General features: G+C 38.4%; 1 protein-coding gene across 2 annotated transcripts in view; it reads right to left on the bottom strand.

Annotated features, from left to right (window-relative positions):
• The window catches only part of CACNA1G (calcium voltage-gated channel subunit alpha1 G), a 491,081-nt gene that overhangs the window by 155,983 nt on the left and 316,890 nt on the right, over positions 1 to 18,208 (bottom strand). For both annotated transcript variants that reach the window (XM_058168253.1, XM_058168254.1), the window contains 4 exons: positions 8,728 to 8,879; positions 5,620 to 5,805; positions 4,612 to 4,726; positions 3,326 to 3,481 (listed from right to left, as the gene is read on the bottom strand). In XM_058168253.1, the coding sequence (XP_058024236.1) occupies positions 3,326 to 3,481; positions 4,612 to 4,726; positions 5,620 to 5,805; positions 8,728 to 8,879 (609 nt within the window). The remainder of the gene's footprint in view (positions 1 to 3,325; positions 3,482 to 4,611; positions 4,727 to 5,619; positions 5,806 to 8,727; positions 8,880 to 18,208) is intronic.

Below are 18,208 nucleotides of genomic sequence, written 5' to 3'. Positions count from 1 at the left end.
TTTGACATCCTGTTCTTTTAGCTGGCTTTCCCCAATTTAGTGCTGCCCAGACAGATGTTTGGATGTAGTGCCCATAAATGCATAGCCAGCATGGTGCTGGCTGGAGATAATAGGAGCTGAAGTCCAACATAATATGGAAAGTATCAGATTGGGAGTGCTGACACCTGCCATCATTCCTTACTAGTTGCTTTGTGCTACAAGAAAAAAAAGCAACACAAAAGAGGAACTGGAGATAAACTAAGAATTCTCAAAGACAAGCACAAAATCTGTAGGGAACATGAAAGGATTGCCAATAAAAAATATGTTCTACAGATAATGTTATCATGTAGTCTCCCAGGAGAAAAGGTTTATCGCTGATAGAAGGTTCTCTCGCTGGTATCCTGTTTCTTTCTTAGATAAAGTCTCCAGGGCACAAATCTAACAGCTCACTCTGTCATTTTTGTATTATATAGTCTTTATCAAACTGAGCCCTCCCCTTGCATAACCTATTTTATGCAATATAAAAGAATAACATTCAGAAGGTCCAATGAAAATAAAGCCCCACTGAGATGCTGCTAGCAATGTGCCCTCTGCACACGTAAAGTGAAGCATCAGCTAGAGCCAAGTTTTAAAGAGCTATATATTGCAGATTTGTGCACATGCATATTAAGAACAGGCCCAGTATTTTGTATACATGTCTGCTGCTTAGCAACAGAAAGGCCCAGTACATTCTTATACTAAAATTAACAAAAGTGTTTTTAGAGTCAAGAAAAGACACTTGAGGGCACAAAGATAAAACTGTCACCAGCATTGAAATGAGATTGTAGAGGAGAAGTGGATAGGAAGGAATTTAGAAAATACAAATTTCATTGACTTTTAAAAGATTACTGTGGTAGACAAAGGGATTTTTTCTCCTTGGAAAGACCATTATTACTATTTTTTGCAGTGCATAGTATATGGAATATATGGTCCTGTGAAGGAATGTACATCTGGCCTTGGGATTGAGAAGGAAGGAGGGAATCATTAAAAAATGGAGGAGCTGGTGGGCAAAGTTTCAGAAAAGATTACTCAGCCAGGAGAAAGAGGGTGATATGAAGAAGAAGCTCACCCCACCTTGATTTTCTTTGATGGGGCAGAGAAATCCTGACAGGATTTCAAGATTCTGATATTCTACATTATAGTCGAATATTTTTTTGGAATTCCTACCATGCCATTTCTGGTCTATCTTGAAGATCTGACAAACCCAGCCTCCAAATTTGATTTCAATTCTTTTTCAGAGATTGACATGCAACACTAATCAAAATAACAACAGATCCTAAATTTGTTTTAGGGGACATTTTAGCTCGTCACATAGCTGTGCCAATTCACATCAGGGGACATTCTGCCCACAATAACTTTCTGGTTTATACATGGGAAATCATTATTGTCCAAGCATTCGGAGCAAAGTAATCATTGGCAGCAAGAGGTTAGATAGATATTTTATTTATTGTGTTATTTAAATTAGGTATGCTACGATTCATCCCATTAATCATCTGATAATAGCCAACAGGCAGTTGTGGTTTTGCTGCTGCACCTGTCATTTAAAAGAAACCTATGACTAATAGAAGAGAATAAATTCAGCGAAGGGTTAAACTCTGATGTCTTAGACTCAGACCTCAATTTAAGGATTGAACTGTCAGCACCTTAGGCTAAGTTAAATCCCCAAATGTAAAGGAATTCCTGGAAGCTAGGCGCTCAGATGAATCAGTCATCAACAGGCACATAAAGATAAATAACATTTACAAACCATTCAAAAGAGATAACAAAAAAGCTAAAAAAGAAACATTAAACCAGAATACCTCCTTAGCAGCTATCAACATCCAGATAAAGCAGGAATTAACACTAGGAGCAACACCAGACAAACAATCAAGCAGTAAACAATATCCTAATCAAGGAATTACCAACTCAGACACACAATCAAGTAGTAAATAGCAGCCTAATCTAAGAACTACCAAGTGAAAACACATTACCTCCAACCAACAGACAGGGCAGGCTACTGTATATAAACAGAGAGCAAAACCCACTTTCTTCTAGCACTAGCCAGTTAATGACATGTCAGCAAGCAATCAACCAAGGCCAGACACCACCAAGGACTCCACAAACCTCTGACAACTCAGTGGGGTTGGCACAGTATCCCTTCCTTCTGATATCATCTCAGAGAAAACAATAGCTACGACCTGGAGGCCCAAGCAAGTACAAGGAACTTAAAATGAAGTTTAAGGATTAAGCAAACAGAGAACTCATGGTTACTTTGTCCTAAATTACTCTTCCATAAATCATCTTCCTGTACCATGTTAGGATGCAAATAAATAAAAGTCTGGAGGTTTTCTAAAATCTTTTCCTTATGCTGCAAATGAATGGGATAAAAAGAGAAGTAGGCCACAAACTCACACTATCAACATCACTTTGATTTAAAAGCCCATGTCTAGATGCTACTGAATAATCCCGGCCATGCTACCTATGCCTGGGGGTTGTGTTGAATACTGCCACCTTGAGACCCGAAACAGTGTTTTGAGATTTTATTGCTTGAAGGCTGGTTTATTTGCTGCCTCCCAAAGTATGCAGAAAGAACAGAACAGAGTTGGAAGGAACTTGAAGATCATCTGTCCAGCCACCCTGCTTGAGCAGGAGACCCCATACCATTTCAGACTGACTGTCGGTTGAGTCTCTTCTTGAAAGCCTCCGCTGGGGCACCCACAACTTCCGAAGACAAACCATTCCAGTGGTTGATTGTTCACCTTTGCAAGATGCAGACATACTAGCTTGCCAGTAAAATTACAGAGGCCAAGTTTATTGATCTTATTTATCTAAAATATTTCTAGGCTACCTTGAAAAGTGGAAACCATCCCAAGTTCAATTCAAATGTGGGTTTTTTTTCCAGCTGCTTGGCAATGATGGCAAAGGTAGACTCTAGTTAATGAAAGATGTAGCTTCAATCCAAAAGGGGCAGGCAAAAATAGAATAAATAAAAGACGCCAACGCGTTGCTTTTATGGAGGCAGGAAAATGTCTACAAAGACATAGCAGCAAATGGGACAATGGACTGACTCATCTCATGCATATTTATCAGGCAGTTTTGAATTTGGCTCTTAAATGCAACAAAGCTTGGTTCAAAGGCAATGTGTTTGCATGATCGTGTGCTCTTTCACAACACTTGAAGCTGGGTCTTTGATACCAACCAAAGGGTCTGTCTTTTTACCGAAGCAATTGCTTCTTTTGGAAATTCTAATCATTTTACATACAGGGGTTCTGAACCTTCCACACTCTCTTTATCAAAGTGAAATGAAAGAAGCCCTTCGAGGCTTTACCTCCGTCTGAAAGCCTTCCACCAAGATAGCAACCAACAAATTAAAGAGAACGTAATTTCCAAATGTCATGAGGGCTATGAAGTAGAGAGCAGCCCAGGAAGAGGTAGAAGCCATGCCATTGTAGAGGACTTTATTCCAGTCTTCCTGGGTCAGAATCTGGAATGAAAACAGGAATCATTTGATACAAGACAATCTTAAAGTGCATTCACCTTTCTAGCAACCTATGACCCAGGTAAAACAGCTGCATTTCTAAATGCTAAGCATCATGCCTACATGTAATTTTTGAAAATGGTGATATAGTACGCACTTAGAACTTGTTATGAACCTTCTTTTTGAGGAGTCTCACCCATGTGACTCAGTGTCAGAACTGTGGCACAGATTGCCTTATCCTTGTGGACTGTAATGAATTTTTTAGTGGCTAAGAAACTTCACAGCTGACTGAGTAATGCATAATACTCACTGCTTCTGGCCAGATGTGGCTGATTCCCCTAACATTCTTCTAACTGGTGGCTGCCTCAGTTTTTCAAGCTTAGCTGGCATCACCAGAAACAGTAAACGAAAAGAAGCAACTTGAAAATGCCTGGAATAAGTTTTTCTCTTGTGTTTCTAACTATATATATCAATGTTTCCATATTTTATTTAAATAATCAACTCCCCCCCCACTCCCAACATTTCTGACTAAAACAATTTGTTCAAAAGGAATTATCAGATCTCAGTCTTTTACAGTTTAGAGAATTTTGTTTAAGAAAGTTCAATATTCTGGGTTACTTGTGCTGCTAAAAGCCCTTTTCTTTAAATTGCATTTTTTATTTAAGAATATAGGCATTATATAAAACAAACACATAAAATTAGCATACATCCTTATTTCTATACAGGAAATGTATTTGGTTGCTCAAACATAACCAGAAGGTCAATTTATACTAGGGCTTTATGTATTATTTAATATCTTAATTACTAGAATCTGTTATTCGCTTTCCATTACACCTGTATTATTGACACGGGTCTATGAAGAAGCAATTGATGTTCACTATATTGTTTTCAAAAACTCCAGCTGTAAAACAATTTACAATGACAGGCATTTAGAATAGAATTATTATTTTTTTTATTGGCCAAGTGTGATTGGACACACAAGGAATTTGTCTTGGTGCATATGCTCTCAGTGTACATAAAAGAAAAGATACGTTCATCAAGGTACAACATTTACAACACAATTGATGGTCAATATATCAATATATCAATATTTAAAGACGAAGATAAAGAATTATGGACCATAATTGATGTATTACCTGGAAAACAGTAACAATGGCCCAGAGTAAGGAATCAAAATTCTTCCTATCAGGGAGAGTGTCTCCATCTCTCTCTGAGGCAAACTTACACCCAAAGAGATGCATCCCAAGGATACTGAATAACAAGGAGAAATGGGTTAACAGAGAGATTGAAGAATTAGACTTTGGAACTAAAGAATATTTGGAGCACATTCCTTACTACTCTGTTCCCTCTCATTTAAGAAAATGAAGGTCAGTTTTAATAAGTTAGAAAATAACTTTGATGTGGCAGATATATGCAACTTGTATTACGGCTTATATAAAATACGAAAACACACAGGATATGGGAACAAAGACAAACCAGTGAGTTTTAAATTTTCTACATTACAAAGACATCCAAAAGAATCAGCATCTTTAGAATCTGAATGCTTTTAAAAGTGTTTATCTCTTTTCAAATTCTGACCACTTCTAATAGAGCTACAGAGATGAAAAAAGAATAGTTACAGATTTATATTTACAGAGCTGTAGCAGAAATTACTTCCCCTTTTAAATCTGGATAATTTCATGTTGAAACAGAAGTTGCAATATAACAAACCTAGAATCACAAATGATTATTTCATCTGCTCATATTTAAAATGTGCTAGCTGCCCTATAGGAAAAGGTTTTCAGTAATAAACAAGAAACCCAATAAATCCAAAGCAAAATATAATGAAACCATAATCAGTTAAAATACTGTAAAAGGAAGTCACAAAGAAGTTCAACAGTATAATCTAAGAAATACAGGAAAATTAAAAGGCTGGATAGTTTTAATTTAATTTTATTATAAATATCTTTGTCCGGCATCTAAATAAAATAAAGTTGGCAGGCTATTTTAAAGAAGGCATTCCTCCATAATTACAAATGTCTACTCTCATTACAAATGTCTAGTCTCACCTGCTAAAATCCTGCATGTGAAAGCACTCTGAGCGGGGCCTCTGATAATAGTCCCAATGCTCAGGTAGGAGGGTTTTTTTATTATTATGAACTCACCTGAAGATAAAGATGAAGAGCATCAGTAACATACAGAAGGTGGCCACATTGTCCATTGTTTTCATGAGGACCACTAATTGGCGTTGAAGAGCAGGCATAAACCGGACCAGTTTTAGAACTCGCATAAGACGGAAGGTTCTTAAAACAGACAAGCCTCCACCTTGCTGTCCAACAATCTCCCACACACTAAGGAAAAAAGAGAATATACATTTAATATTAAAGTAATAAATTAGCTTTTGAGAGGGAATACAGGTAGCCTTTGACTTAAACATTTCATTTAGTGACCATTCAAACTTACAATGGCACTGGAAAAAGTGACTTATGACCATTTTTTCAGAGTTACAACTTTTGCAGCATCCCCATGACCATGTGATCAAAATTCAGACACTTGGCAACTGGTTCATACTTATGGCCGTTGCTATGTCCCAAGGTCATGTGATCCCCTTTTTGAAACTTTTGACAAGTAAAGTCAATGGGGAAAGCCAGATTCACTTAACAACCGTGATACCAACTTACCAACTGCGGTGATTCACTTAACTAATGTGGCAAGAAAGGTCATAAAATGGGGCAAAACTCACTTAACAACAGAAATGTTGGGCTCAATTGTGGTTGTAAGTCGAGGGCTACCGGCATTATTATCGCAAGTCTGTTGCCCTTGGAGGTTTGTCCTAGTGACCATAAGATTCATCAGATTCAGAATTTTACCTCTGAATTTAAATATCTCTTTGGAGGGAGAAATCTAGCCTAGCAAGTCCACTCCCTGAGCATCTGAAGGCAATTCTTTATTAATTGAAACTCTGACATTGAAGAAAGGCACAAAAGAATAAAGTTGGCAGTATTGCGGGAGGGCAGTTGAGCCTTCAACTCAGAAATCAGACTAGTTTTCTGCTTATCTCCCAAATCAATAATTAGTTGGATAGTATTCATTAATTTTCTTCCATTGATTTCAATCATAAACATTTTTTAAGAAAAATAAATTAGCTGCTGACGGGAAACAGAGCCCAGCAAGATGTTGTATATCAGGATGTCAAACTCACGTCGTCATGGCGGTGTCACGTGAAATATCGGGACTTTTCCCCCCTTTGCTAAACTGGGTGTGGGTGTGGCCAGCATGTGATGCATCCGGCCCATGGGCCACAAGTTTGACAGCCCTGTTGTATATGGCCATTTACTCACTGCCAGGGCTTTTTCTGCTCATATTTCTTTAACTGAGAATATTCAGATGAAGAGTTGGAAATCTTTGAGAGAAAGATCTGCATCTTACGATTGCTGAGGAACTTCCAAAGGAAGTTTCCATAATAACACTCCCAGTCAAGAATTGCGTACACTTCAATGTTTTGAATGGTTTTAGGATTTCTGAAAACAACAACAACCAGGGAAAGGCATTCATAGTTGCTGCTATTTTTTAATTCCTGCATGGACTCAAACAGATTTTGTTATGTGCCCTAAAAATGCACCGAAGTAGAAAAGCAGATACAGAGGTGCTCTGAGGATAAATGTTGCATGGGGAACATTGTTAATGGATTTCTTCGATTGGAATTCTGCAAATAGAAACTACATATAATTTCCCCTGCATTATCTTCAGGGAATTCATGTTAATGAGGTATCCATATGTCCTGATTTACAGAATACAGTGCAGTCCTTTATTGAAGTAGCCCTTACTTGGAGAAACCAAATGTGCTTTTAAAATAAAGAATTGCAAGGAGGCAATAGTCTTATAGCAGGGGACCCCAATCCCTGGGATGTAGACTGGCACTGGTTTGTGGCCTGTTAGGAATTGGGCCTCACAGCTGGAGGTGAGCAGTGGGTAAGTGAAACAGTGCATGTGCAGGATCTAGTTTGCACATTTCTCCTCCCCCCTCCCGTCTGTGGAAAAATTGATATCAGAAAGTTGGGGTCTGCTGTCTTACAGTATTCATCAACAATAGTTAGCATTTGGGCAACACCTTGAGCAGACATGCAAAGAGCCATGGTGGCACAGGAATACAATACTGCAGTCTAACTCACTGCTCACTCCAGGAGTTCGAATCTCACCAGACTCAAGGTTGACTCAGCCTTCCCATCCTTCCGAGGTGGGTAAAATGAGGACCCACATTGTTGGGGGCAATAGGCTGACTCTGTAAACTGCTTAGAGAGGGCTGTATAAGCACTGTGAAGCGGTATATAAGTCTAAGTGCTATTGCTATAGTAGTCTTCATTTTGGAGAACCGTATTTTTTTTTACTTCAGTTATAATCATTGTTCAATGTTGAATGATTTCTGTTACACTGGCAGGTACAAATCTTATCTTTCATTCTTTTGTAAAGTGATGTGCAAGTGGCCAGCTAGATATAAAAAGTAAACAAGTACTGTCGCCAGGCCTATTATTTATAGTGATTGCTATCTGCAAAGAAAACAATAGTGGTGGGTGCATTACACTGAACAGCCTCTCTGAACTAGAGCAGTGGACCCCAACATTTTGGGGTCCAGGGACCGGTTCCATTGAGAGGGATTTTTTCACAGACCAGAGGGGACATGGTTTCATGTGCTGCCTGCGTCCTGCAGATGGGGCTTCACTTGTTTGTGTGGATCAGTTTCTGGCATTCTATGGATCGATGCTGGGAGTTAGGGACCTCTGTACTAGACATTATAACTCCTCCTCAAAATAAGAAGCCAATTAGTGTGGCTGCAGGTACATATAACCATACATTTTGTCATAAAGTAGTTTATTTTGACTGGACTTCCTTCAAATGAATTATAACTTTTAGAATTGTCAGCAGTTCCAGAGAACATACCATATACAATACATGAGTAAAAAACCTGAATATATTCAAAAATATTTCAACCCATTTTTTTAAAAAAATTCCCAGAGTTTTATTGCACAATCCAGTTGGAAGAAATAAGTTGGCACTGGCAAAAATAAAGGGATTAAATGTTATGGATTGCAACCAGTGGTGGGATTCAGCCAGTTCTCACCACATTGGGAGAACCGGTTGTTAACTTTCTGAGCAGTTTGGTGAACTGGTTGTTGGAAGAAATCATTAGGAGAGAGAATCGGTTGTTAGATTATTTGAATCCCACCACTGATTGCAACTACTTATGGTATTTAAGAAAACTTGGTTTTAATTACCTGATTACTACAATGATTCCATCGAAGATATTGTAGGGATTTTTGATGTAACCAAAAGGCCCATACACAAGAAGCTTCAGAAGCATCTCTAGGGCAAAGAGGCTAGTAAACACAATATTGCTGATTTCCAGAGCATTGGTGAGTTCTTCTGGCTGGGAAAAAAAAACCAAGGATAAATAAAATTGTCAAGATTAATAAACAGTGTGCTGTGAAATACTAGGAAATGTCTAGTCATGTAAGTTGTAACATTCATAAATAAATCAGACAACCAGACAGAACGAAAAAAATCTCTTGGGCCATCCGTTGCCTGTTTTTGCAGTGCTGGGAGCTTCTTTACCATTGTCAGAACTAATCCTAAAGCTCAAGACAGAGTTGATATGATTTGCTTACTAGAACATATCCTCTTTCTTCTTTCGCTTTAACAATTTAATGACAAATCAGCAGTACTAAAGAATTGCCATTTCTCATTGTAGCAAACTTTAAAACCAGCCTGTTGCCAGAAAATCAGTGCTAGCTGAGGAGAGCGAAGGCACACACACAGGCTCGGAGGATGCAGTGCCCTATGCTAAGGCAATGGTGTTCTTGTGCTTCATAAAATTGAGGAATAACAACCGAGGATCTGCAGAATCCCCGAAGGTGCTTTTTCAGGAGGCAACTGGACTTTCTTGTTTTTCTTTGAAGACGTTTCGCTTCTCATCCAAGAAGCTTCTTCAGCTCCGACTGGCTGGTGGGGAACTGAAGGATTTATACTCCTTTCAGACAATTCCCCACCATCCAGTCAGAGCTGAAGAAACTTCTTGGATGAGAAGCGAAACATCTTCAAAGAAAAACAAGAAAGTCCAGTTGCCTCCTGAAAAAGCATCTTTGGGACAACCATAACCTGGATGATTGAGAATCTCCATAGACCTACAGCCCTTGTATGAATAAAGAGTGGTTTTGCCAAGCAACATAGGGGAAAAAAAACCACATACACAGAGAGGTCCATTTCTATTGAACCTTGTGAACAAAATGACTCCACAAAATGGCTGCTACAGCAAGAGCAACTAAACGTAACTTCCCTTTTTCACAGCAAAGCAAACTGCAGGGTTATGCTACACATCATATAATCCTGTTCAATGTTTTATCACTTGCTCTGATAAAAGGGGTGCAATTAGCTATCTACATATTTTATATGCCCATCTTGGTTTCTCTGTTTACCTCACCTCTAGTGAAAGGTGTTCAGGTGAAACAAGTTTTATAAACATGCAGATGGTGTTTTGAATTTTAGAAATATCATAATATTGATATTGATATTCAGTGTTAAAAGGCAAAAAAATTTAGTCCCCAATTTACTGATTGATAACATAGTGAGGTGTGAAGTCCCCAGGCCAAACTCTGCAGAGAGGGTATGAATCACTAACAGACCCCAAACTGCCCAGTCCCACTTGGGTTCAGTTGATATTTTATAGTTTAAATGGTTCAGATTTGCAGCTTCACAGTTGCATTTAGCCTTTTGCCCAGACACTTTTTAAAAGAAAAATATGTTAGTTTGTGTTTGAGTCTAACTGAATTTATTTGAACATAATTTATAATGCTGAACTGGGTCAACTTGATTGATGGCATTTCAGCACTCTAGGTTTCTACAGTCGCAGAGCGCTTTGGGGAATGGGAGCATTAGACAGCCAAGTCTAGCTTTAAAGCACCTTTTGTGCACATCTAAATCTCTTGGTTGGTTTTCAAGTGTTCCTATAAATGGTGCCTTTTCACCTGTTTGCCTCCAGTGCAACACTCCACCACAAAAAACTGGACAGCCAATCTGCTCTCTTGATACCTCTGGAATGTAACTGTCAATGAATTAAGCTGGCATTTGTCAGAGGCTGTTGAGGCAAAGTCTTCCTAAAATTCACAGGAGGAAAGGCAACATCAAATCGCATCCTAGAAAAAGATACATCTGCACACACAGTTAAGATATTCTTGAAGTACTTTATGCCTCTTAGCTCATTTAAATAGGATTTGGTTGCCTTGCTGTATGGGCTGGCATCACTTGAACCTGGGTTACTCTGACTGTGGGGACTCCTTCTTCCTCAATATTCTGACCTTATCTATATTCTGGAGGATCATCCTACATTTTTCAGGTACCTCTGTTCTTCCCCTTGGGAAGATTTGATATCGAAAATCTAATCATCAAGTGAAGTGTAAGAGCAGCCGATCTTCAAGATCGCTGTAACCCTATGGAGCTGCCATGCCTTGAAGAGCTGAGCTAGTAATGCCATTTCAGCTCTCGCTGCTCCTGGAAATACACTTGCCACATCAGTGAGCAACCACCTCCTATGCCAGGAATGGAAAGCAGAGACAAATAACACTTAGCCATTGCAAGTCCATGTCAGGGCTACAAGCCTTTTCTAGGCTTTAATTCAGGTTGCTTAAATGCCACTCAAATCAATTGAGTTTAAACCACAAGACTGAGTGCAGGATTATTTCCCATTTCTCAAAAAAAAAAAAGAGTTCATTTTAATTCTATATTGAACTTAAACAACTCTTGTTTTATTTTGCATTTAAAAACTGAAGCCCTGAACTAGAGCAAGGTAAAAGGCTACAGCTCTAAACATGGGTTTCTTGGCTCTTTAATAAAGGTCTGGGCAAAAAATATGCACAGTTATATAATGCCAACATGGAGGAAAGTGTTAATATTTTATTTTTCTCCTTTTAGTTCAGACCAAGCCAGAAGTTATCTCAATATACTAGAATCTGGGTACTAGTTTGCAGTTGGATGTAAAGCATTATGTTTTACATACAGTTTTTCTCAAATTCCAAGCTCCCTCGAATATTCCAGCAAGGGAAGGTGAGTTTTGTCAGCTGGAGAAGCATGGTTCTCTGCCGCCCAGCTATATATTTTGAATACCAGTTCCAATCCTGGACTCAGGAGATTGGAAAGGAAACACCATGTGTGTGATAGGCAATTCCCTAAAGCCCTTTTGAGGGCCACTTTTGAGGGCCACAGTCTTGACTGTCTCCCGTGTTTTTCTCAACTCCAAATGCCTTCATGGACTTCCCAGCCTCCTGGCAAACCATTCTTACTCTTATCTTAGATAGATATGCATATATGAGAGAGAGAGATATTAATGTTTTGTTTTGTTTTTTACACAGAAGGCTGCTTAGGAAAGAAACAAAACTTAACACAAGCGCCAAGCCAGGCCTTGTTGTTTGCATGGTTTTTCTACAACACTGCAGACAGTGCAATTTGGAGACAGATTCTAAGCTTCTCCCTGCTCAGTTCTTTGTGATTATGGTCTCCTCTGGGGTTTAGAGGTAAGAAGAAAGGTAGACCTTATTAGTACATCTTGCACATTCATACAGCAGGCGAGCTGCACAGTAGCAACATTTCAAATTGCCTTATTAAAACATGTACTTTGAAAGAGAAAATATCTTATTTACAATCTTGCTGGCACCAAGAGAGTTGGGTTGTAATTATTTTCATCCTGGAGACCATATTATTTCTGAAGCAAATAGAGAAAGCTCATACAATAGAAATGCAAAATCTTCCTTTTAATCTAGTATACCACTAATGTATTATGCATTCGAAGCTACATGCCACTCAGGCTGGCATATGCCTTGTTTTTGTTTTTTTTAATATTCTTGCACCAAAATCACTTTTGCACCAGTCAAGCTTCATTCATGTGATCAGCTTATATGTTCTTTGGTTGTGTGATTATATTGATGCTAAGAATGACATAATATCTGAATAATGGTGATGCTAAATATTATTTGTGTTTTGCTTCACTAGGAAACTCTTCACTGCAATAAGTAACTGTATTCTGAGATAGCACAACCCAATGGTTCGGGTCAATGGGCACATTGTGGATTTTGAAAGTACATTGTGTTATTCTGGTCTCCCACTGTTCAGTCATATCTAGTTCTCAAAGACTATCTGGACAAGTCCCTGCAGTTCTCTGGACAACATTTTTCAAAAGTTGTTTGTCATTGTCTCCCTCCTAGGGCTGAGAAAAAGGGACTGGCCCAAAGTCACCCAAGTAGCTTTGTGCCTAAGACAGGACTAGAATTCACAGTCTTCCTGTTTCTATCCTGATACCTTAACTACTACATCAAACTGGCTCTTGCTGATGCATTCTGGGTAAATATGTAAAACATTTATATTGTAAGAGGCAATTTTTCTCTCTATCACCACTTTGGCTTGCCTTATTCTTTTCCAGATAGGTGGGCCTAACTTCTAGCTATTAAAGAAAACTCTAAGCTGTTTTCTAAGAACGTCTCTGACCATGAGCACCTGCTTCTAACCATAATATGCCAAACTGATGAAATATGAGCTGTGCCCTTTTGTACTTGGGCCACAGCATCACCTGCAAATTACAGGTAATCCTCGACTTATAATTGGTCATTTAATGATCATTTGAAGTTACAACCAACTTGCCCAAGGGCTACATAAGACCCAGGTTTGATGTTCTGACAGCTGCCGTCATGTGATTGCATTTTGTGTGCTCAACAACTGCCCTGCATTTAGGCTCCTTTGCAGTATCCTGCAGTGACCACAATTTATGAAGGGTTTTTTTTGCAGGAAACTGGCATTTATTTCCAGTTTCCAGCAAAAAAAAAAAAAAGTCCATTAAGGACAACGGATTCATTTAACAACTGCAACGTTTGCCTTATCAATGTGGTGTTCGCTTTAGGACTACCATGATGGCCATAAAAAAGTCATAAAATTGGGCACAATCACAGAGTGACCTGCTTAATGACCGGCATGACTTTAGGCCATTATTATTGGCTCAATTACGGTTGTGTTGAGGACTATCTGTATAAATGGAGAGTATCATGACATCACCAGACCAAAAGTAAGGTAAAGGTAAAAGGTTTTTGACAATTCGACTGTCAACTTTGGTCATTTCTTGCGTCTTGCTGTCCTCCACAGTATTTATGCCACGTCCCAGGACTCAAAAGCACACGGCTCAAAAGCATTATGCGAAAGAAAGCTTTGACATTAGGTTTATAGAAATGCATTTACGTAGCAGCTTAGTTTGCTTTTTAAAAAATAATAATAATAAAGTAATTTAAAAAGGAAGAAAAGAATGTCTGCAGACATACTGGTGCCTGCAGTTACTTTGTTGGAAACTGTGATTCTTAAATGCCCAAATATTCCATCACTGCTGTTCTTTCCTCATTATGTGATTCTATTTAATAATACAATGTTATAAAAGATATGAGATAAACTATAGCAACAATTGCTGTGATAATGCTGCTGCTGCTGCTTCACCGTGCTCCTCATTGCCCTATTTTTACTGCAACCTGCGCTTTGAAACCGATGTCTCAGAACTCAATATTCAGAAGAAACAGCACAACAAAATTAACTAAAGGGCCACATACAACCTCAGTGCTTGCTTTGCCTTCTTCTAGATGAAATAATACTTTATAGCAACTAGAGAATAACTGCAATTTACATAATTCTAAGTAGTAAATTATGCTAACTTGCATCCAAAAGTATATTCAATGAGGCTAAACTAGGCCAATGTATTTGCTATCATACTGTTTTGTCCTTTTTCTTCTACCCCACAAAAGATAATGGAAAAAACTTCAAAGTGCATGCATACCCACACATATTTAAAATCCCCAGGTAATAATAATCTTTCATTTCAGCAAAGAGAGAAGTGTGCTCTATAACCAGCAAAATTCAACATGCAAGTTACCTTACTGGGAGTTACCAGGTTGGGTCAATTCAACTGTCTCAATCTAACACACACTTTCGCAGGGAAATAGATTTAGTTACATCTTCTGAGAAATCAAAATAACCAGATCCAAGGAAATACTCTGATTTTCTTCTTCCTTTATCTATTTTGGTATGTAAGAATCTGATAGAAAAACTTACTCCCCTCCCAAAGTCTACTGGCAAACCAACTTTATTTATGGTTTAGCCTTCAGATTTTTTTTCAACGGTAAATTTGAAAGTAAAATTAGATGTTATTTCTAGCTATCACTGTTCAGAAAAAGGTGAAAGGGCCTTCTTTCACTCAGAAGCCATCTATGGTAATTTCAAGTTTAAAACCTAAATTCTGACCTCAATTAATCCAGCTATAAAGCTTCATCCAATAAACTTTATAGGACAGCTTTCTTTCTGTTTGGACAAAAATGATTTTGCCAATAGTGTGCATCTAATTCTATGCTGCACATTCATCTTACTTCTTTACGTAAGAATATATTTAAGAAAAAGTATTTCATAATCCCATTGTTGTCTATATGTATCATCAAAACTAGAGAAGCATGGCAGCATTTTTTTATCTAACCTGTCAACAAGATTTGCTGCGAGCCAGACTTTATTCGGCCTACCTGGACCAAGAGAAATTTAACACACATTTTCTTCTATCCAACAGCTTTTATTAATATGCTTTCCCACCTGGAATTTAGTCTGAGTTTTATACTATTCATAAAATTGAAAAGATGCATGTAATTAACTATTGAAATGAAACAAGAATGCTCTGAGGAGGATAGGTGGAAAAAATTGTATTTAACAATAAAATGGAATATACTTAAAAAAAATATGACCATGTTTATTTAGAGCTCCTAATTATGCCACTGTGGCTTTTTTTCCTGAAACAACTGCCAGGTAAAATTTGATCTAGCATTATTTTCATTCCATTATATGTCTACTGCCTTGCTTTCTCTCCCTCTCCCATTCAGCTCTGTCTCATTTCATATTGCAGTTCAACCTCCACTTTGGCACTAATGAAGTAAATTGTACGGCCTGCAAACACCCTAACTGTGATACTCGCAGCATCCTGGAAACTGACAGTTTTCTATTAGTACTTAGATTCAACATCTTTCATATCAGGTTTCTTAACAAAGACTGCAATCCTCTATATACCTATTTCTCTAGGGATAATTTCTATACAGATTACTAACATTTGATTTCTGAGGAAATACTGAGAGAAAATGAGCTTGTCAGTCAGCTAATACCAACCAGTCTCTCTTGAATACTGTTGCGCTGATGGATGGAGAACATTCCACATACAGGTAGGCCTCAATATACGACCACAATTGAAACTGGAAAAGTCATTTTAAGTGGTGCAGTCATTAAGTGAGATGTCACATAACCAGGACTTTCAACCTTCCCTGCTGGCTTCTTCATTGACTTTGCTTGTGGGATAGCCAAAAATGGCGATCACATGACTATGTCTCAACACAATGGTCGTAAGCATGAGGACAGGTTACAAGCCCCTTTTTCCAGTGATGAACATTTATGAGATGAAGGGTCATAATTCAAGGACTACCTCCATTTATTACATTTATATCCTTCCTATTGAAAAAATGATACTCAAAACCTTCCCTTTTCTATTTTGCCTTCAGTTTGGTTATGAAATAAGTTAACACCATCAGAAGATCTCACCTCTCTTTCTCTTGCCCCACAATTTAGCTAATAATCTTTATTCAAAGTAGTTTACATTATTATCTTTTATTCATTAAACATGAAACTCAGTCAACTGAACATTTAAAAATGTCTCACAAATATGATTAACTGGTGCTAATGGTTGATACGGGTTGCTACCAGTGTCCTAGGTATCAACCAAGTATCTTCTTAAAATATATAATGTTCCGAGTAGCACAGTTTTTTGCAGTTCCGCTGGTGTTATTGCAGGAAGCTGCCATTTCTTGATGTGTTTTGTAAAATTCTTGGATATGGTACCAAGTGCCCTGATTACAATGGATATCACTGTTACATGTTTCATCCATAGTTTACATTATTATCATCTTTATTCATTAAATGTGAAACTTAGTCAACTAAACATTCAAAAAGGCATCACAAATATCATTGACTGGTGCTAATGGTTGATACGGGTTGTTACCAGTGTCCTAGGTATCAACCAAGTACCTTCTTAAGATGTACAATGTTCCAAGTAGTGCAGTTTTTTGCAGTTCCGCTGGTGTTATTGCAGGAAGCTGCAACGATGTTGTTGATGTTGATAGCCACCTATCTCCATAACCCCCATCTCACACACACCAACAACAGCCAAGCCTCCTACAACTGACTCCATCCCATTGGGTTCACAACCCCTAGTGATCACAGAAAAGGAAGTGCAGGACCTATTTCACAGACAAAAGCCAGGAAAAGCTCCAGGCCCAGACAAGATAACTCCTTCTTGCTTAAAAGTCTGTGCTGACCAATTGGTCCCCATCTTCACCCATATCTTCAATAAATCACTAGAGATGTGCTATGTTCCTTCTTGCTTCAAACACTCTACCATCGTCCCAGTGCCGAAAAAGCCCACTATCAAGGAACTGAATGACTACAGACCAGTTGCTTTAACATCTGTAGTCATGAAAACCTTTGAAAGGCTAGTGCTTTCCTACTTGAAAACCGTCACGGATCTGCTGTTAGACCCCTTGCAATTTGCATACCAAGAAAATAGATCAACAGATGATGCTGTTAATATGGCTCTGCACTACATTTTACAACATCTTGAATCTCCAAAGACCTATGTAAGGGTCCTCTTTATAAACTTTAGTTCAGAATTCAATACCCTCATTCCAGACACTCTTCTAACTAAGCTAAACCAGCTACAAGTACCTGAACAGACTTGTAAGTGGATCACAAGCTTCCTAACAAACAGGAAGCAGCAGGTGAAGATAAGCAGGATCATATCAGATACCTGTACAATTAGCACAGGGCCCCCCCAAGGCTGTGTGCTCTCCCCACTTCTCTTCTCTCTGTATACCAATGACAGCATCTCCAACGATCTATCTGTTAAACTACTGAAGTTCGCAGATGACACAACAGTGATTGGTCTCATTCGAGACAATGATGAATCCGCATATAGATGTGAGGTCGAACAACTAGCTTTATGGTGTGACCGAAACAATCTGGAACTGAACACAGTAGAAATGGTGGTAGACTTTAAGAGAAACCCTTCCATACTTCCACCTCTCACAATACTTGACAACACAGTATCAACAGTAGAAACCTTCAAATTTCTAGGTTCTATCATATCGCAAGATCTAAAATGGACAGTTAACATCAAAAATATCATCAAAAAAGGACAACAAAGAATGTTCTTTCTGCGCCAACTCAGAAATCTCAAACTGCCCAAGGAGCTACTGATCCAGTTCTACAGAGGAATTATTGAGTCTGTCATTTGCATCTCTATAACTGTCTGGTTTTGTTCTGCAACCCAACAAGAAAGACACAGACTTCAGAGGATAATTAGAACTGCAGAAAAAATAATTGCTACCAACCTGCCTTCCATTGAGGACCTGTATACTGCACGAATCAAGAAGAGGGCCATGAAAATATTTACAGATCCCTCACATCCTGGACATAAACTGTTTCAACTCCTTCCATCAAAAAGACGCTATAGAGTACTGCACACCAGAACAACTAGACACAAGAACAGTTTTTCCCCGAAGGCCATCACTCTGCTAAACAAATAATTCCCTCAACACTGTCAAGTTGTTTACTAAGTCTGCACTACTCTTGGTCTTGTCATCATTTCCATCACCAATC

The sequence above is a fragment of the Ahaetulla prasina genome, chromosome 2 (genome assembly GCF_028640845.1).
Source record: "Ahaetulla prasina isolate Xishuangbanna chromosome 2, ASM2864084v1, whole genome shotgun sequence".
Lineage (NCBI taxonomy): Eukaryota > Metazoa > Chordata > Lepidosauria > Squamata > Colubridae > Ahaetulla > Ahaetulla prasina.
This window is presented reverse-complemented; position numbering and strand designations above follow the sequence as displayed.